Here is a 23,296-nt window from a genome sequence, read left to right as displayed (position 1 = left end):
TATATATATATATATATATATATATATATATATATATGTGTGTATATATATATATATATATCCCTCTTTATCCTATAATCATTCATCATTTAAATCTTTTTTATTAAATCTCTATTATTTTATTTTTAGTGTACTTTCTTATATCAAATGATTTCCTCTCTTACTTCTGTTCTTGAAAATTATTGTGTAGAATTTTTCTCTCTGTCATATCATTGTTTAGCGAAGCGAAACCATTCAGTAACTATGTTATTTAATTCTTTCTCAGTTAAAGTTAAATGTAACTCCAAAATAATTTCTAAAAGAAAAAATATATTTTTAATACAAAATATATTTTTAAAAATAACAAAAATAGATAATATGGCTCAATAAATTGAAAATAAAGAAAATATTTAAATAGAACTACAAGTTAATGAACATTTTTCAATATACGTTTATTGTAACAAATGTTTCGACCTCTTTATTGAGTCATCTTCAGTGTTATTAATTTAAAATTCTATAAACCGCCAATCATAATTGCGCAAAAACAGGCCGTTAGATTTTTAGAAGTTTGTGATATTTAGAAGTTTGTGTAACATGTTCTTTTTTTGATCCATTAGTCCTTGTGTACAATGTATATCTTTGTTATATAATTGTTATATGATTTGAAAAGTAATAAACATGTAGATAGATTAGACACTTCATTACTCTAACAATTAATATAACAATTAGTGATTAATTGGTGAATAATTGATATAATTGATAATTATATTCAATTAATATTCTCATGTTATATTAAGTAATTAAATATATTGATAAATAATTATATAAGATAAAGAATGTGCATATTTATCTCAAATCAAATATATTTAAGTCCAATAGTTAAATTTTTTTACAATGAGTAACATAGTTACAGCAATATGCGATTTTTTGTGAAATATTACTTATAAGCGAAGAATTAGACGTTAATTATATGTGTCACTCTTGATATTATACGACTTTGTAAGACCTATAATATGTATCCTATTCTGATAGGGATACGTTCGTTTGGTTCTGAATTCAACGTTTTTTTTCTTTTAACAAAGTTTTTACAAACAGGTCTTTGGGACTCCAATGGACTCCTGTCGCCTGTGATAATGGATATGATGATGCAGGATTTGGAGGAAATTGCGATTCAAAAATTACCTACACAATTATTATTGTATTTTCGATATATCGACGACATAATCTTAGCGGCTCCTAATAGCATTGATCAGGTTTTAAAAATTTTTAATTCTTTACACACTAGATTACAATTTACTAGGAGATCAGGTTGGATGGAAGAGAGTTGGGAAGGAGATCAAATTGGATCTTCTTAAATTTCCTTGATATCATCATGTAGAAAATCAGAAAATCATTTTTGACACAAAAAAGCCACGTGTTCTGGTGTTAAGATTCCTTAATTTCCATTCACAAAAACATCTTCTCTATCACAAAAAAGGTCATTATTGATTTTATAAACAGAATTATTATGTTATTTCATCCACGTTTTCATGAAAAAATAGATCAATAGACGCTATACATATTTTTTTTAAAGAATGGCTATCCTCTTTCCTTTATCTTTTGCACTAAGATTAAAAATAGATATATATTAAAATATAATAAAATAGAATATATTAAAAATAGATTAAAATATCACAGGCAAAATAATAATTTAACACAAAATATTTACATTAAAAAAAAATATTTTACAATACCATACGTAAAGTTTATCTCAGAAAATTTTTTACCTATAAATAATATGTTTAACTACAAATTAGCATTCCATATTCCATCCCGAATACCTTAAAAAGCTTCATAACAAAGGAAAGGATAAAATTAGAATCTATCTAATCCAAATCGTTTATAAGATTTCATGCAATGATTGTGAAGCTAGTTAATTAAGCTAGACAAAAAGAAAGTTGAAAGCAAGAATATAAGAACATATCTCGGATATTAAAAAAAGAACAAGTTCTCTCTCTATGATTACGGAACATCGTATTAATCATAATTTTAACTGGAAAGACGTAAAAATTTTGGACAAAGAGCTTTCTTACAATAAAAGATTGATTTCCGAGATGATCTATTTAAAGAGACAAAAAATAAGTTTAAAAGATAAAATTAACAGACAAAATGATACAGAGTCTCTATCGGATTCTTATCAAAATATTCTGCAGTCTCTTTCTTCTTCATATTTTTTTTTTGTTTGTTTCTCGATTCCTATCTCCATCTATTCTTACTCTTACATCTATTCCCCCTTCCTAGTCTATTCCTACCAGAATAGGTACACATTACAGATCTTACTCATATAATATCGGGACATACATATAATTAACTTCTAATTCTTCGTTTATACGAGGGTCGTGTTTGATAAGTTTGATAAATTTTCATGAGATGGAATCGCGCTAAATCCATTTGATGACGCGACATCTCGAAAGATCCACTCTTCGAACTCTTTCAGGCCAAATTTCAGCCAGAAAGGACGCATAGTTCACGTTTGGTAGTCATTTGAAGCGAATGGTTTAGCAGTTTCCGCAAAAATGGAAAAAAATGAATTCCGTGCAGTAATAAAACACTTTTATTTAAAGAAGTGGACAACAGTGCAGATCAAAGCCGAGTTAAATGAGTGTTCATGAACTCATTGAGAACTGCTCCTGCATTGAAGACCATTTATTTTTGGATAAACGAACATTTAAACATGGCCGAATCTGCACTGAAGACGAAGCGCGCTCCGGACGACCTGTTGAAATTACCACATTGGATATCGTGGAAAAAATCCATGATATGATTATGAAAAATCGTCGAATGAAAGTGCGTGAGATTGCTGGAGAGGCCATAGGCATCTCCACGGAGAGAGTGCATAACATCCTGCACGAAAAATTGCATGTAAAAAAGCTGTGTGCACGATGGGTGCCGCGATTGCTTCTCGATCAAAAACGCATGCGAAAGGAAGTTTCAATACAGTGTTTGGTGATGTTTAAGTGCAATCCGCAGGACTTTTGGCGTCGATTCGTGACTGTGGACGAAACTTGGATCCATCATTACACTCCTGAGACGAAGCAGTCAAAGCAGTGGATAATGTCTGGTGAAAGTGCGCCGAAAAAAGCGAAGACTGTTTTGTCAGCTGAAAAGGTGATGGCCACTGTTTTTTGGGATTCTCAAGGAATCCTAATTGACTATTTGCAGAAAAGTGAAACAATAACAGGAAAATATTATGCAACGTTATTGGATCGTTTAAAAGAAGAGCTGAAAAAAAAACGGCCAAGATTGGCGCGCAAAAAGTGCTCTTCCATCAAGACAACGCACCGCCCCACAAGTCGACCGTTGCAATGGCAAAACTACACGAATTGGGCTATGAATTGATTCCTCATCCACCCTATTCTCCGGATTTGGCCCCGTGTGACTTCTTTCTGTTCCCAAACTTAAAAACTTGGCTCGATGGAAAGAAATTCTCGTCAAATGAGGAAGTCTTTGTCGCCGTCAATGAATATTTTGCAGACTTTGAGACAGCCTACTTTCCGACGGTATTAAAAAATTGAAAACTCGTTGGACTAAGTGTATAGCTCTTAATGGAGACTATGTTGAGAAATAAAGCAGATTTTTTCCAAAAAAATATGTTTTACTTGTTTTTTTACCAAACTTATCAAACAACCCTCGTAAATAATGTTTCACAAAAAATCGCATATTCCTGTATCAACTATGTTACTCATTGTAAAAAATTGTTGCACTTTAACTACTGGACTTAAATATATTTAATTTGAGATAGATATGCATTCTTTATCCTACATAATTATTTATTAACATATTTAATTATTTAATATAACATGAGAATATTAATTGAATATAATTATCAATTATTCATCAATTAATCACTAATTGTTATATTAATTGTTAGAATAATGGAGTGTGTAATCTATCTACATGGTTTATTACTTCAAATCATATAACAAGAATATACATTGTACACAAAGACTAATGAAACAATCAAAGAAAGAACATGTTAACAAACTTCTAAATATGCACTGACGGCCTGTTTTTGCGCAATTATGATTGGCGGTTTATAGAATTTTAAATTAATAACACTGAGGATAACCCGATAAAGAGGTCGAAACATTTGTTACAACAAACGTTAAATATTAAAAATTGTACAATTGGCTCATAGCCCTTCTTAAATACTTTCTTTATATATTTATTTCTTTTATTGAAATGAATTATACACAAATATACATACAAATATACATACCTTTCAAAATAGCAATTTACATACAGCAAAATTTTGACGTCGCTCTTTCCATGAACATTTCATGCTACATTCATTCGAAAATATTTGTGCCAAAACATTGCAAATATTTTCTCTATGCATATGATCATCTATCGTATAAAAGTTATCTGAAGTATACAAAATAGGAAATAAATATACAAAAATTTGGAGACACTGGTAGTCTTAGCGCTAAGCTACACGCAGCGACACTGCCTACTTTACGCGAGTAAGTTGCGACAAGTTGCGTCAGATCGAGATTATCCGATCTTAATAAAGGCTGAATCAATCAAGTTCTAATGTGCTCAATTGATTGCAACCGCTCGGGATATATAATGGAAAGGGATTTTATTTTTTCTCTACGAGCGGAGATATTGCGACAAAAAATACGAATCTGAAACTATTATAAAGAAAAAATTAAGAAACGTTGTCGTCGTCGTCGTCGTCGTCGTCGATATGGAGTAATGTCTTTTGGAATTTTTGGCGCAAGAAACAAATGTGGCGCTAGCAATGCATGGTCACATCACAACGAGCATTATAAGCGCTGCGACAGTTCTGCACATTTTACACATTCTACACTCTGCAGAGATTATAAGTTGAAGTTATTGTTATTTACGGTCACGCGATCACGAAGGAATTGAATAAGTGCATTTGTGGCTAAAGCTATATTATTGAGTTCCGGTTATCTCAAATATTGATAAAATACTTGTATTTTCGCGTAATTAAATGTCTAGGTTATCCAAATAATATCGAGATTGTCGTTGAGGAACTGTGATCACATTTGTACTCTTAATCGGATTTAATAACAGTGATGAAAATACATCCAATCGATGCATTTTCACATAAAAATAAGTAAAAGTTTGACAAAAAAGGAGTCACTCTGTTTCATTCAACCGTGATTAATCATTGAAGTCGGTTAAGAAGTTGACACAGTCGTCACAGCGACGAAATATTGCGATGCAAGCATATACTGCAGACACTGCAGTAAATTTTTCATTTCCCTGCTTTAAGGCTGGCATTTAAAACCGTGGGACTGACTAAGTATTTATGTTTATTACAATTGACTCACTTATGGTTGATAGTTAATCACCGATTCGGCTTAATCGAGTTGATGAAACCTCTTTGTATATAATATTAATAGTAAGTATCCAATCCAATTAATAATAGTATTAATTTTTCTTCAAGGATATTCTTATTGAAGAGTTTTTTACTTCAATCTAAATAGCAACTTTAATTCTCTGTCAAAAATTATTATTCTTAGAAAAAAATTAATGTATTAAATGAAAAATTAAAACCCAGATGCTACAATCTTAACTAATCAAGTTAAATTCTTATCAAAGTAAAAAACAAATAGTACTATTTCTTGTTATTTACTTAATTTTAATGATATGTATCATTTGTATAAAAGATTTGATATCAACAAAATTGGCACCAAATTCTACAAAATCAAAAGTAAAACCCAAGATATTATTTTTATTATTATTTAATCCAAATTTACTTAATCCAAATAATACTATCTTTATTTTTTATGCAATCAAACATAAGTATATGTATATCTTATTGAAGGATCTGCCTATTCCAATCCAAATGGTTTAAATTGTTCTTAAATGAAATTATTATATCACAATTCATTCAACATTTTCAGAACAAGGAATTTTGTCTTCCAACTAAAGTAGTGATTATTTAATTTTCCTTTAAAATATTATACAAAATATTATCAATTAAAAATTGCGTTACTTTGCTCAATTTAAATGTTATCAAAAAATATTATAATTTAAATGTTACAAAAAATTAAAAAGTTAACTGTATAAAACGAAAAAAAATTAATTTAAATAGAAAAATTTTTCATGTAAAAATATTATTGGCGCTGCTAGATCGAATAAGTAATTTAAAGTAATAATAAATTTAATCTGAACTTTACTCTGAATAAGAATAAAGTTTACTATTTATTTCTCTTTTATAGCGTGTGTCTTACAAATCTGAATTTATTTATCTTAGACTTAAACTTAATAGCATTCACAACGTTTATCACAATTTACATGACTCTATAACTTAATCGCATATATATGTTAAATACTTTAACTCTCATTAGAGATGCTTTTTATTTTTCTTATTTTTCTAAATATTCATATTTTTTAATATGATTCTAATTTTTCTTATCATTATGCTTCTTGTTTTTGTTATTTTTCTGAATATTACATTTTTATTTTTCTTATTTTTCTAAATATTACATTCATAGTTTATTATTATGTTATTACATCGAAATCTAGTAATGTCAAATTTTTACATGAAAAATTTTTCTATTTAAATTTTTTCGTTTTATACGGTTAACTCTTCAATTTTTTATAATAACACTTAAATTCAGCAAGATAACGCAATTTTGTGATAATGTTTTGTATAATATTTTGAAGAGAAAATTAAATAATCACTACTTTAATTGGAAGAGAAAATATCTTCGAATGAATCGTGATATAATAATTTCATTTAAAAGGAATTTAAACCATTTGGAATAGGATGATCTTTCAATAAGATATACGTATACTTAGATGTCATTGCACAAAAATTAAAGATCGTACCATTTGGATAAAAGATTAAGTAAATACCAGGTATGTAAATATGAAACCAGAATTTACCAATAGATGGCCATAGCTGTCAATATAGTTGCCGTCAGACGGCGCCATTGACGCCATTTCCTTGTTCTGACATCTGACAAAGATTTTCAACTCACAACAATACAAGTTTCATACAATAGTATAGTTTGTAATAGCGTTGAACATATCGAATTTTGTGTCTGGAAACTACGATTTGCGGACAGCATTGATTTTCTGTTACCATTTGAAGAAAACTGCTGCAGAATCGCATCGAATGCTTGTCGAAGTTTACGATGAGCGTGCTCTTGGTAAATCACAATGAGTGATTTGAGTGGTTTACCACTTTGAGTGGTTTAAAAAATTCAAAAGTGGCGATTTTGACGTGAGAAACGAAGAACGTAGAAAACCATCGAAAAAGTTTGAAGACAGCGAATTGCAAGCTTTATTGGATGAGGATGACTCAAACTCAACAACAACTCGCGGATCAATTGAATGTGACACGAGAAGCCGTTTCCATACGTTTGAAATCTATGGGAAAGATCCAGAAGATGGGTTCCACATGAACTGAATGAAAAACAGCAGGAAAATCGAAAAACCACTTGCGAAATGCTGCTCGCCAGGTACAAAAGAAAATCATTTCTCCATCGAATTGTGATTGGCGATGAAAAGTGGATATATTTTGAGAATCCTAGGCGTAAAAGATCATGGATAACTCCAGGCGAATCATCGACATCGACTGCAAGGCCAAATCGCTATGGATGGAAGACAATGCTCTGTGTTTGGTGGGATCAGAAAGGTGTGATCTATTATGAGCTGCTAAAACCTGGCGAAATCGTTAATACTGAATGCTATCGACAACAAATGATCAATTTGAATCAAGCTTTGTGTGAAAAACGACTGGAATATCAAAAAAGGCAATACAAAGTGATTTTGCTTCATGATAATGCACCATCAAAACTGGTCAAAGAAACGATTGAGGCATTTGGTTGGGAAATACTTTCACATGTGGCTTACTTACCAGACTTGGCTCCGTCCAATTACCACTATTTGCATCGATGGGACATGCACTTGCTCAGCAGCGCTTCTTACGAAGATGTAATGTACGAAAATGGCTAGACTGATTTGGCTCAAAAGAGCAACAATTTTTTTGGCGTGGCCATCCACAAATTATCAAACAGGTGGAAAAAATGTATAGCTACCGATGGGCAATACTTTGAATAAAATATTTTTTAAACAACATTTTTATTTTCATGCAATAAATGTATTTTCTATAAAAAAATTTCATATTTACATACCTAGTAATAAAAATAATATCTCTTGGGTTTTACTTTTTATTTTGATAGTAGAACTTTACTTGGCGCCCATAGTTGTTGTCAATTCTTTTATACAAATGATACATATCATTAGATTAATATTCATTATTTATTTAATTTGGCATGGTATAAAGAAATGGGATTTAACTTTATGCTAGTTCTTGACATCAAATCTTTTAAAGGAATAATACATATCATTAAAGTTAATATTATTTATATAATTTGATCTGTTCGGTATCTCTATGATTCATGACGTCTAGTTATATCGCCTAATCGCATCGATGAAAAATCGATGAATCCACGAGACGTCGATTGTTAAACGATGCATGCGTCACGCGTAATCGATTAAAAAATATCAGATCATCATGGCTGCTCTAACTGTCTAGTCGACTGCACGTGTCTCGTCTCGTGGAAAAATATCGCCGCGCTACCGATAACATCCTTTCCATATCCACTGTAAACATGTTCGTCTGTGTTTGAGGTCTATTCAATAAAAATTTGGAAAGCAGAGAAGCTCTCATTTTTCTCGACCGAGTGCCCTCAAAACATTAATACCGCGGGACGGTAATGATCGCCTGACCGCGCCATTACGAGTTCATCGTGCGCGTAACAAGATCGCCAACAGTATCTGAATTACATGGAATTTAATTTGGCGCCATCAAATTTTGTTGATATCAAATCTTTTATACAAATGATCTTTTATACATATCATTAGAGTTAAGTAAATAACAAGAAATATTTGTTTTTTACTTTTAAATTTGATAGAATTTCACTTGATAGTTAAGATTGTACAATAACATCTAGGTTTTAATTTTTCATTGGATACATTCACTTTTTTCGATGAATAATAATTTTTGATAGAGAATTAAAGTTGCCATTATTGGGTTGAAATAAGAAAACCTTTAATATGAATATCCTTGAAGAAAAATTAAAACTTATTAATTAGGTTGGATATTTAGGTTTTATTCGAGAAATATGTATTGTTAGCGCCTTTTTTTTAATGTAATAAAAAAAAATCTTTTTTAAAAAGGTTTTTTTTATTACATTAAAAAGTAGGTTTATCAAAGAAAGTTTATGAAAGAGGGATATTTAAATATGTACAAACATATATCATATATGATTATAAATATTTATAAATATTTATGCACATTAATGTATGAAAAATTTTTTACCGTGTGTTGAAACATGCAACGCGAATAAATCTTGTATAAATATATATACATATAATTTTAATAAATAGTAGTATAATAAAAATGTATGGGAACATATTATATATAAATTCTGTAATCTTCTTAGGCGCACTTCTCTGTACTTGCGATTTTATTTCCGTAAAGTTTGTTTCATTGATTTTTTTCTATTTTCTTAGTTCGTTCTATAATTCTATTTTTTTTTACGCAATGATTCCTTGTTACTGGTCATTGTCGTCTATAGGAATGGTAATTGTAGTATTTAATAGTAGAAATGTCACATTCATCTTTGCATAAAATAGGTAGAGCAATGTAATCGATGAACAGGACCATGCCAATTTAAATAAGAAAATTTTTTTAATTCAATAAAGAATAATAGAAAAAAATTCAATAAAGAATAGTTTAAAATTCAGCATTAATATTCTGGCATTACATCTCAGAGTTCTATAGTTTTTACTCAAAACGAAAGAATCTGGCAAAAAAAACGCGGCATTCGGTGAATCTAGTGATTAAGCGTTAAAATTGGAAATTTTAGAGGCTAATATATCTGTCATCCCGACTCAATATAGTGCTATGTATACGTTCTGCTTTACATAAAAATACCTTCATTGCTTTAAAAACAAAAATCCACTGCTTTAAACACACAAATTCTTTACATAAACAGTGAATTTGTGTTTTTAAAACAGTGAATTTGTGAAACAGAGAATTTGTTTTTAAAATATAGTGTACAGAAAAGCGAAAATGTAAATCAAAATCAAAATGAGTACACAAAATAAAGACAAGGCAATGTCCCTATGTGATTTCCCATCCACAAGAGTTTAGTTTCCTATGTCCCATAGAACGGAACTTGCAGATGTGCAATCAATATGAACCAATGACAAACGCTATTCCGATGAATATAATGAAAATGATATACGGAAAGGCTATTGTGATTCACTGTGATCAGCGCTAATTCCGCTCCATGGGACATAAGAAAATACAATTTAGCGGAATAGAATCAACTGAATGAAGCCACGACCAACGTCCGCCAATTCCGCACCATGGGACCGCATTTTCAGGATGTGCGGAACTACGGATATGCAGAATTGCGAAACATTCGTGATTGGTCATTGCTTCATTCCGCAGATTCTGTTTTCTTGCGCAAATTTATTAGTCGCAGCATAGACTTTTGCATAATGCATAATGCACAAGAGAATCAACCAATCAAAATTTTTCTTTTCCATGAAATGGGAGGGAAGGAAAGATTCTGATTAGTTGATTCACTTATGTACTATGTGTTATGCGTCATGCAAAAGTCTGTGCTGCGGCTTTATTTCTTTTGCAGATTCCGCCGATGCTTGCGTGTACAGCCGATCACAGAAAGGTTGCAACACTTTTTTTTCGATGAAAATTTTAGAAGCTTGCTCTTCGAGTAATTGGTTCTTATTTATAAATCCATAAGAGTAAAAATCAATCACTTGGAGAGCAAGCTGCGTTCTGAAATCTATCGAAGAAAATATATTGCAATCTTTCTGTGACTAGCTATACATGTATAACATAAAAACTTCGTTTAAATGGAGAAAACTATCTCCTACAAGCGCATAGTTAGGCCCTGTGCACAATAGAAGGAATAAGAAATTAGGAATAAAAAATAAACAATTTCAACCTATCAGAAATCGGATACATCGGAACACAGTTTCTGATAGGTTGAAATCGTTTATTCTTTATTTCTAATTTCTTATTCCTTCTATTGTGCGCAGAATCTTAATCATGTTGAAACTTGCTCGGATTCCCACCTAGATGTTTTCTGGATACTATGTCATCTTTGTTCCATTCGGTAAATAACAAGAGTAATACTTAGATAGCACTCGGATGGAAATCTGAACATAATCCTAAAAGTAATTAATTAAGTCTCCAGATAAACGAAGGTCAATATGATCAGAACATACATATCGTATATATAGTATACAGAAAGGCGAAAGTGCAAATCAAAATTAAAATGATTACACAAAATGATAATACAAGCAATGTCCCTATATGTGATTTCTAATCCGCGGGAATTCATTTTTCTATGTCCCATTAAGCGAAACTTACCGATGCGAAATCAATATGAGCCACTATTCCGGTAGATCTAGATATTTATAGTCAATTCTTATTTCAAGACCATTTTAAGTAATATCTTAAGACGCTAATGCAACCCTCTAATTGGTTCGTAACTTCTTAAGACCTTAAAATAGTCTTAAGATAGTCTTGAATATAAGATCTGATTATGAATATCGGCCCTAAAGCAGAAATGAAAATTTTACTGCAGTGTGTGTTTGCATCGCAATATTTCGTCGCTGTGACTAACTTCTTAACCGACTTTAATGACTTTAATCACGGTTCATGGCAGACACGTTTTTTTTTCAAACATTATTTTTATGCGAAAACGCATTGATTGGATGTATTTTCATCACTGTTATTAAATCCGATTAAGGTCATACAAATGTAGTCACAGTTCCTCAACGACAATCTCGATATTATTTGGATAACCTAGATTTAATGGCGAAAATACATCGACTAAAAATATTTTTATCAATATTTGAGGTAACCGGAATCCAACATTATATTAAAAATAAAAGTTTAGAAAGACTATGAACCAAATAACAACAAAATAAATGTGTAAATGTAAGAAACAAATATAATTATCATGATCTAAAGCAAATAAGACGTCGTTTCGAGTTCAATCGGGTCATCTTCAATGTTACATAAGTAGTATATGGGCAACGATGGGACGTCAAAACAAACTCCCTCTACGTCTCCCTCCGGTGCCATGGGCGTGGCCTAGACGGATCAGTCTGGAAAAGGGCGCGCTCTGATTGGTCGAGGAGTGAAGAGTGAGGGAAAGAATAGAGTAATTAAAAAATTCTGATTGGTTCGCCCTATACTTAACAAAGATCTGATTAGCTCGCATCGTACCCGTGAGGATAAAGTATGAACTACAAGAATGAATAGCGGGCGGTTTTATAATGGCGGTTTTATGATGGTCATTTTTTTTTGTTGATGCGGGCACTATGTCTTCGATCCGTTGGTATTTGTAAATGTTTTTATTGGGAGTACAAATAAATTTCCGCCGTTTTTAATCAAAAATTAAACATTTATTGTGAAAGAACGATACATAATGTTTTATTCAAAGTAATGGCCATCGCTAGTCACTACTTTTTCCCATCTTTCTGATGTGTGCACGTCGGAAGAACGCTTCATCTTTTGAGGCTATCCAATCATCGATACAATTTTTGGTATCTTCATATGCTGCTCAGACAGGCCATGCGTCATTTATCGGAACAAGTGGTAGTCGGAAGGAGCAATGTCTGGAGAATACGGCGGGTGGGGTAGAACTTCCCATTTGAGTGTTTCTAAGTAGGTTTTGACCGGCGCCGCAACATGTAGTCGAGCATTATCATGCAGGAGAATAATTTTGTCATGCCTGGAGTAGTAGTGCGTTTTTCCTTGAATGCTCGGCTCAATCCCATCAATTGTGTTCGGTAGAGAGCCCCAGTAATGGTCTCGTTCGGTTTGAGCAACTCATAATACACGACACCAAACTGATCCCACCAAATACACAACATGAGTTTTTTTCCTTGAATATTCGTCTTGGCTATCGATGTTGAAGCATGATCAGGTGGTCCCCATGATTTTCTCTTCTTTGGGTTATTGTGGATCCATTTTTCATCAGTGACTATACGATGCAAAAAACCCTTTCGTTTATGCCTGGCAAGCAGCATTTCACATATGAAAAATCGGCGTTCAACGTTTCTCGGCTTCAGTTCATATGGAACCCAATTCCCTTGCTTTTGAATCATTCTCAATGATTTCAAACGATATGAAATTGTTTGTTGAGTCACTCCTAATGTAAGTGCAAGTTCTTTATGCGTTTGGCACGAATCTTCATCCAATAATGCTTCCAATTCCGCGTCTTCGTACACTTTCGGCCTTCCGCTACGTTCTTTATCTTCGACGTCAAATTCACCGTTCTTAAACTTTTGAAACCATTCACACTTCTCTCACTTAAGGCAGCATCACCATATGCTTCTACAAGCAATCTATGAGTCTCAGTTGCAGATTCTTTCTTCAAATTAAAAAAGTAAATCAAAAGTTCCCGCAAATGACGCTTATTCGGCTCAAAACTCGATATTTTCGTACAAAAAAATATATGATGCTGATACAAAATCGCTAATATTTCAAGGTTATGGTATTGCCGGATGTCCAATCTTACGATGTGTCATTTTACATCAAACATTTTACATATTTTACATATTTTACATATTAAACATATTTTAATAGTTTATTAGTGGCACCGTCTTTTGCAAACGGCGGAAACTTATTTGTACTCCCAATTACTCCCATTATGAGAGATGAGATATATACAAAAATTTTGGAGAGAGTCTTACTTTTGCTAGGAAGAATGGGGGAGATAAAACAGGAACGAACATGTTCAACTGACGCATCGTCTCCGGTGTGATGACTCATTCGTTCGAGCGAGAGTATGATTTTTATGATGTATGACAAGGATTTTATGAATTTGTATCGTACTTCTTATACTTTATTTAAAATGTTATACATATGTTAAAATGTTATACTATGTTTTATATATATAACAACGGAAATATGTAGAGAAAAAAATTGATTATTGGAGGGTACGGGTGATTAAGAAACGAGAGTTTATGTTATACAAAAATGTTTATTAATACAAATTCTTTCTTTTTTCAAAGAAGAAGAAATACATAGTTCGCATGAGAATAAACTAAAAAAAGTTTTTAGAAAAATTAAGCCAAAAATTCTCGCTTCGAGAGAATTATATGAAAAATTTCGTTATATCTTAATGAAGTTAATTCCAAAAATATTATATTGAAATACATAGAAAGTTAAATCGTTAAGTCAAGAATCGTTAATCATCAAGAAAAATTAAATTGTATTAATTTGTGTACATTACGCTCTATATCTTCATAATTACCTCGCAACGTTAATTTTATAATTTCCCTATAATTAATAAAACTTGCAGGTAGTTTCAATTCGATTTCTTGAATTAAATATAGAGCATACTTGTTAACATTATCGGATAAAGATTCTAATTGTTTTAAATGCGCATCGACTTTACAATGCTTTGCAATCCGAGGAGGATAGTTTTCTGCATTATATTTGCCACTACGTAGGTTCTTCGTTTCTTCGCCGGTGGAGTTAAATCGAGCGTCTTCTTCTTTTCCATTGGAATTTTCCTCTCCTTCTTTATACGCCAGCAATATTGATTTTGCTCTGTAAGATGTGGTAAAGGTGATATTTTTTATAACAACAAAATTAGGTTTCACTCTGTTATCGCTGCTTAAATACTTGTTCATGAGTTCCCATGTGATCTTGAAACTATTGCCAATAGTCGGTGTCGAAATAAATTCCATCCACGTTGTGTCCACTCAATTTTACAAGAGATTTGAAGATTCATTCGTTCGTTTTTTACAATCTAATCGTGAATCCAATCATCTTCGTACGAAAATTGTTAAGACCATATATTGTTGCTAGCAACATATGAAATCGAGAATTTCTTTTCTCAACGTCATCATTACTTGAAAGAATCAGGGATGAAGTATATTCCCATGTCCGAATTATTAGTATTTTTTGGACTGATCATTGTTTTTACGCCACAGTAGTACTAAATTCAAGCGAATCAAGATAGCAATCAAAAACACAAGAAGCACAATACTTGTTTGCTCGCAAAGCTGACGCTACCGACAAGACTTGAATGAAACGGTTTTTGATAGACTGATCATCGCCTCCCTTTCGAAGTTACGTAATAAAATTATTCTCGCGCAGATGAAAAAAATGAAAAAACATAAACTTTCTTAAATTTTTCTTAAAAATTTAAAATAATCTATTCCCCACAGAAGTCAGGAGGGGAGAGGAGTGAGATAAAACGAGAACGAATAGGAATGAACAGGAACGAAAAGCAATGTTTTACTCTCCTACTTTTTTTATAAAATGATAATGGAAGGAATTAAACCAGCCAAAAAGAGAAAATTTTTTTATACAAATAAACCATAAGAAAAAAAGAATTGGTTTAGCTTATGGGCAGTTTCTAATGAATAAGAATTATCACATCAATAACCATCGAGTTTCTTTCAAAAAAACATGAAGAAATTTATGAAACTTAAATTTTCAATTTAAAGTAAATTTATGATTGGATTTATTGCTTTTTTAAATTTATTAATGTTTAAAGAGACAGAAGTATATGACAAAAAAGAAAAAATTAAATTGAGTTGGAAATGGTAAATTAATATACTTAAATTAAACGGGTCAACTGATAAAATAATACAATAAAATGGCCATTAGTAAAATCGCATCCTGTGTCATCAAATATAATATTACGTCCGCAACAATATAGCGTAAATATTAGATGTCAAAATAAAAAATCCATATTGGTGTCAAAATGCGCAAAATATTCACAAGCATCATGAATTTTCGTTAAAATACATTCTATAAAAATACAATAATAAAAACAAACATTGCACCAATACCATATTTAAAGCAAAAAAAATTTCAGAGTATTAAGTACAAAGATACTGAATGTAAAGCGATGAAAGTCCGTATGTAGATTACTATATTTATAAATTAAAATTAATTAAAATAAGTCAAAGTTATCTTTGAATCACAATGTTGCGATGTCTACTGATAAAAATGCATCCAAAAATAATATAAATACAAAATTACTTCTGTCAAGAATAATGCCACGTTGGCAAAAGAGTATAAAATTAGGAAGCGAAGAAATGTCTTTATCGTCTAGCTGCGATATACAGAGTACAAAAATCGTTAAGAAAATAGGGAATTGGAAAAAGGAAAAGAAAACAAGAAAAAAAAGAAAAAAATGACTAAAAGAGGGAGAAAGTTGTATAATAGAAAGATAAGATTCGTGTAATGAATCAGATTTACTCTGCTTATTTAGACATTGGCTTTGCTTTTTAATATAAACATATCAGATATCAACCTCCAAATTGTGGTTGCATTCAATACGATGGTTCGTGATGACAGTTGGAAAACCCATATTTTTATTTATGTTCTTGCAAGTTCTAGTCTTTAACTTTCTCTTCGTTTGTGACCACATAATTGGTCTCGCAATTCTCACAAAATATTTTATAAATCACTCCTTGATTTGATAAAATGTCCAATTAATCTTTATCTTTTTTTACATACTTATTTAACGTGTTCGGAATTGAATAAGTTAACTTAGAATTCATTTTTAAAGCGATAAATCTAAAAACCATCTTAACATAAGGTATGATGAAATATTTGTCCATCTCTTTTTTAGGAAAACAAGAAATATGAAAATTTTTATATTTATGTAAAAAAAGAATCTATTATTAACTGTAGTGAATATGAAATGGAGAGGATAGCTAGAAGAGATATTTTCCAAAACGTGTGAACAGCATCTATAAGAAGACGCTCATGAAATTTTGGGTGAAACAATAATAAAATTCTATATATATTGCATATATATTATAATAACGCCCCTTTTGTGACATAAAAGATGGTTGGAATAAAAATTGAGAAATCTCCCCGAATAAGATTTCTGAAATCTATTGAATACAATTCTATTCTCCTCAAGAATTATAATCGTGTTTAAAAAAATTCAAACTACCTTGAATACCAATTTCGATGAATCTAGTAATGAATTAAAAATTTTTATGGTATCATTTATAGTATCAGAGGGAATCGCCAAACAATATTATCAACGTAACGATAATAGAATAATGGTTGTACAGACAACATTTCAATAGCTGATATTTCCAAGTCTTGCAAAACAATATTATATATAAATCCAATATTATATATAATATAGCTTTAGCTACAATCGCACTTATTCAACTCCTCCGCGATCACGTAAAAACAATAGCTTCAACTTATAATCTCTGCAGAGTGTAGAATGTGTAAAATGTACAGAACCGTCGCAGCGCTTATAACGCTGACCATGTGACCATGCATTTGCTAACGCCACGTTTACTTCTTGCACCAAAAATTTCAAAAAGACATTACCCTACTCCGTATCGACGATGACAACGACGACGACGACGTTTCTTAATTTTTTCTTTATAAAAGTTTCAAATTTGTATTTTTCGTCGCAATATCTCCGCTCGTAGAGAAAAAATAAAATCCCTTTTGTTATATATCCCGAGCGGTTGCAATCGATTGAGCACACTTAGAACTTGATTGATTCAGCCTTTATTGAAATCCGATAATCTCGATCTGGCGCAACTTGTCGGCTCGCGTAAAGTAGTCACGGTGTCGCTGCGCGTGGCTTAGCACTGAGACACTACCAGTGTCTCCAGATATCATATTTAATAAAATGCGAAAGAAGAAAAAAGAACGTGGCAGAGAATACAATGGAAAGAAGAGAGAGTGTGAATACTACGGAAAGGGCAGCAATGGGTGGGAGAGAGAGAAAACATGTTGAAAAGAGAACGCAACGGACGAGAGAGAGAGAGAGAGAGAGAGAGAGAGAGTCCGCAATGGGTGGGACAGAGAGAACAAGTTAGAGAGAGAAGAGAACAGGTTGGAAAGAGAACGCAGCGGACGAGAGAGAAAAGGAACAAACTCCCCCTTCTCTCTCTAATACGTACGATGACACGCTTCCGTCGGACCCAGCGTCTATGTGCGGTTCCTTCTTCCTGACCCCTCTCGCACACACACATACTGCATATACGTATACGCACTAACACATAGTGATCTAGAATCGGTGTATACATCCTACTGTTGTATATAGTAGAAATAAAACATTATTTTTCGAAGTTTTTTGTTAATAACTTTTTAACGAATAACGAATGACGATTAAAACTTATTGGAGGTTACTCAAGATCATGACTTTGACAACATATATCAAGATCAAAGTCATTGGAGGGGACTTCCCTAAACAGAATATTTTACCAAATTATGTTTTTGATTAAACGAATAATTAAATATTTTTTTATTTTGATTATTAATTATTAATCGAATAATTAAATACTTTTTTCTTTTGATTACTGATTAATCAATTAATTGAAAAATATTCGAATTTGATTAATGATTATCCAACAATAATCAATCATTAATCGAAGCTAAAAATATTGCTATAATGTCGATCCCTGCTCAAAATGAACTCGGTATCTCATAATAGGGTTCTTTCCTTTATATATCAATACAAGTAAAAAATTTGAATATAAAAGATTCATACAAATTTGTTATATTTTTGTTTAAAAAATAACGATATCAGAAAATTGTATTATTAGGTGTACAACTTTGCTTCCGCCGTTTTCCTATAGATGGCTTTAGCGGTAAGTGGTGGTCGAAATAAATAGACCATAGACGTCATACAATAAACTTGGGCATCTGTCAATATAAATATATAGAAGATAGAAACATTAATCGATTTGTGTCTGCATCATAAAGTTATTCTCGATTGAAAATGTCAGTTTACGAGCCAAATTCTCGTCATTTGCGGGAGGTTTTAATTTTTTGCTTCAATGTGAAGAAATCTGCGGCTGAGGCTCATCGAATGCTCTCAAATACTTATGGTGAGGCCGCTATTAGTGAAAGAACGTGTCGTGAGTAGTTTCAACGCTTCAAGAACGGTGATTTTGACGTTGAAGACTGGCATAGCAGTGGAAGAGAGAAGGTTTTCGAAGATGCAGAATTGGAGGCATTATTTGAGCAAGACTCGTGTCAAAATCAAGAAGAATTGGCACGATCATTGGGAGTGACAACAAGCCATTTCAAAACGCCTCAAAGCCATGGGAATGATTCAGAAGCAAGGAAATTGGGTGTCGTACGAATTGAAGCCGAGAGATATTGAACGGCGTTTGTTTGCTTGTGAACAGCTGCTTGAAAGGCAAAGACGGAAGGGATTTCTGCATCGCATTGTGACTGATGAAAAATGGGTTCATTACGATAATCCCAAGCGCAGAAAATCATGGGGAGTTCCCGGCCATGCTTCCACGTCGACGGCCAAACCGAATATTCACGGCTCCAAGGTCATGCTCTGTATTTGGTGGGACCAACTCGGCGTAGTGTATTATGAACTGTTAAAACCGACTGAAACAATCACAGGCGATCGATATCGAACGCAATTGCGTTTGAGCCGAGCATTGAAAGAAAAAACGGCCGCAATACAACGAGAAACACGATAAAGTGATTTTGCAGCATGACAATGCTCGACATATTGCGAAAGTGGTCAAGACATACTTGGAAACGTTGAAATCGGAAGTCCTACCCCACCCGCCGTATTCTCCAGACGTTGCTCCCTCTGACTATCACTTGTTTCGATCAATGGCACACGGCCTGGCTGACCAGCACTTCCGGTCTTATGAAGAAGTAAAAAATTGGATCGATTCGTGGATAGCCTCAAAAGATGACCAGTTTTTTTGACGCGGGATTTGTACACTACCCGAAAGTTGGGAGAAAGTAGTGGCCAGCGATGGACAATTTTTTTTTTTGAATCATAAATGTATAACCAGTTTTTTACAATAAAGCCTCGAATTTCGGAAAAAAAACGGCGGAAGCAAAGTTGTACACCTAATACTAAAACCAAAATAAATCGACATTTATAATCTATCTAGTAATTGAAAAGAAAGTGGAAAGTTCTTCTATATTTGTCCGTAAATTGAGCTACACTAATAATAATCGTGTAATGGCTCTCATTTGTCCGATCTTATTATAATATTATTTTTCCTTCTTTTTAATTTTGTTTTTGGTTTCGGTTGAAATTGATATGTAGCCGAATGTTTCGGTTCAGTTTTGGCAAAAATTTTAGTCAGACTAGAGAAAAGTACAAATACTCTACTCATAATTTGGATTTTTTATTTCAGGATAACCAAAATAGTGGAATCATGTACCATTTACCGGTACACGCACAATCACATTTTAGTCAATTGCTGCATTTCCTCGCAAGATCAATATTTCTCAATTTGCAACATTACAAGTTCCATACACATTGCAATCGCACTCACGAGCGTGGCGCAACTTCGTCGCGATCGCAGCTAATTCTCTCTCGACTCGGCAAAATTCCCGTTTTTACAACAAACCTTCGTCTGATCTTATTGAAAACACCACAGAAAACGTGTCCTTACCCAGCCTCTCCTGAGGGTCATGCAAGATCTCGAAAATGATAGTTGGGCACCAGGCACGAGTGAGAGCGTGCCACTTTTCATCGAAATTAATCGGGAGATTCTCTATGCGATTTTCTACAGAATTGCGATCGTTGACAACTCTCGTAACTGACAGCTAGCTTTTCGAGGCTCAGCCTCGAAAATGGCAGAGAGGATGATCGAATATAGAAGATCGTTAGGAGAAGCGAGTAAGGCGATGAATTACACAATAATTAATAACAGTAACAAATATATTTGATTAATCTCCGACTCTCGTTCGTACTCGTTAACAAGGTCGCGACAACAATATCCGATCGAATGCATTATTTTAGCCTCGCACTTGCCCCGATATGCTCTACGCGAGGCGTATTAATTACGCTAACTCTCGATAGCACAAGAACGTAAGAACACGTAAGAATACTTTTCGCAAATCGCACGAGCATTAACTCGACGCTCTGATAACCGAAATAGGAGACGGTTACGGTATCAAACATGGCGCAAACTCATCCGCGGGTCTTCAAACTACTTTATAAAATGTCGGAAATAGAGAACACATACATCACGATACGAAGTTCCGACAATCAAGATAAATCGGTACGCCATAAGACTTAACGAGTCGTACAGTTTCCTTCGGCCGTCTCGGAGACCCTCCCGGATCTCGATTTTGTAGGAGACTAACATCTCGGTGTCGGCGTCCCCGTAATCGGCGCCTCCGCTTCCGACTCTAGGTACCGACCTTTCAGGAGAGGGCTCCGCAAGTTCCGTCATCAAGTCTCACCGACAATTGGGCGTAGAAGAGGCCATCCCCAGCTGCTATCTCTGCGCCTGTAATATGTGGCGATAAAATATATCTCGACCCAAAACAAATATATTGAAATGCGGAGCGATATCATCTGCGTGCTACCCGTCCTGTAAGATGCTGGGCGCCTCAGCCGATTCGTCCTCCATCACTCCTCTTCCGGCCATCTTCTCTCTTCATCTATGGTTCGGTGAGACGACGCAAAATTCATAAGGTTGTAAAGAAATTGTCAATTATCCTGCAAAACTCGCGGTACGATAATGCATGCGAAAGAACGATAAATCGACGCAAAAAATCTGTGGGACGCACAAATTAAATGAAACAAACGCGAAATCGATGAAATAACGCCATAGAAACGCGCAGATATGTCCGCCTTCTAAAAAGTGGAAGGACTCAGAGGACGCCAGAATTGCACTGTTCGGTCTTCCGAACCTTTGTGACGAACGGAAAACGTCACGTCACAACATATATATTAATAAATTGTCAAATTATAAATGATATGTATTTATACTTTTCCTACAATGCATGCTCAAAAAGCTTTTTACTTTTCAAAGCGTATCCTCCTATTAAGTCACTATAAAATGCTATCTTAATTATAAAATAAATTTATATTTATCACAATGCAATAATATTATAATGTGTACTGTTATAGATTCCATGTAATTATGTTTACAAATATTTTTACTGGACAGAAACGTAATCATGCACTTTGTTATCTTATCAAATTATTTATTTCTTATTATAATTCATTAATCAATTATTATAATTCATGTACTTATGTTTTATATTTATAAATAGGTAGATGATAATTATATTATGTACTCAACTTAATGATTTGTTATATGCTAATTACGTATGAAAGAAAATCGTGCATATGTAATAAATATGAATTTGTTTTATATATAAAAGATAATGAAGTGAATGTATCAATTAGTGATCAAAAGTCTGTGAAGTAATGAATAAGACTTGAATAAACAAAACTTGGCTTTCGATTGAAACTTTGATTACTGTAGGAAAGTTAGATCAATTATCAATAGAAAATCATTGCTATAATTTTATAACGTTATATACATTTCATTAAATAATAGATATATCTCTATATGTAAATGTACTTAGTGACCGTTCGATTTTGCTTTGTCTTAATTAGTAACCTATGTTTGTTTAGTGTTATATTTTCCATACGATGATTACGATACGATGATTTTTAATGGAGTTACGAACAATCAGAATGTTTCTTTTTATCTTAATTAGTGAATAACTCAGAAAAAAAATCATAAGGAACAAACAAAAAATTGTAAAAACATTTTTAAAATGATACGATTATGTAGGGAAAGTTTTAAGCTTTCACGATAGATATTTTAGATAGATTCGAATATTTGCTCAAAAATTTTTTGAGCTACAGACCTAAGTGAATAAAAACTTTTTCATATTATACTCATAGTCTTCTATGTGTAAAAATTACAAAATTATAAAAATATAGTAATTATTCGAAAATAGAAATTTTAAGCTTTAAAATTATTTTTTTAAATTTAAATTTTTATCATTTTTAATGAAGATATTGATGGAAAAGGTCTTTTTACTAATTTGTAAAAAGACTTTCCCTAACTCAATGTAATATCTAGAATGTTTTTAATTTTTCATAAATGTTAATAAAAAAAATTCTTTTATGTTTCAGAATCTTTTCTTGTAAAATTCATTGTGCAGAAGAAAGTAGACAGACAGATGATATAGTTGTACGAAAAGGAGGTATTGAAACTCTTGTGTTGCAATAAAATTAATACTTATTTAACATTTATTACATATATCTTTAATGGAGTACTAAATATATTTATAATTTTTATATTTTAATAAATATTTTAAGAGAAAATATATACAACGTACTAAAAGTATAAACGATATGCATATTAAAAACTGGAAATAAACATTCTATGTATTTGCACATATTTATTTGCGTATTTTTACACTTCTTGTGATGTATATTTCTTTTAATAATTATTAAAATTGAATTCATGATTAAGAGTTGGACATTATCCT

The 23,296-nt window shown here is 32.4% G+C and overlaps 1 protein-coding gene across 1 annotated transcript in view; it reads left to right on the top strand.

Annotated features, from left to right (window-relative positions):
* The window catches only part of LOC105620770, an 83,550-nt gene extending 60,516 nt beyond the window's left edge, over positions 1 to 23,034 (top strand). Inside the window, exon 4 of the mRNA XM_012202259.1 lies at positions 22,938 to 23,034. Coding sequence (XP_012057649.1) covers positions 22,938 to 23,034 — 97 coding nt within the window. The remainder of the gene's footprint in view (positions 1 to 22,937) is intronic.
* Positions 23,035 to 23,296: the final 262 nt, after the last annotated feature.

The sequence above is a fragment of the Atta cephalotes genome (assembly GCF_000143395.1).
Source record: "Atta cephalotes unplaced genomic scaffold scaffold00029, whole genome shotgun sequence".
NCBI classification, from domain to species: domain Eukaryota; kingdom Metazoa; phylum Arthropoda; class Insecta; order Hymenoptera; family Formicidae; genus Atta; species Atta cephalotes.
Note: the sequence above shows the minus strand (reverse complement) of the source record. Positions and strands in the feature narration are given on the sequence as shown.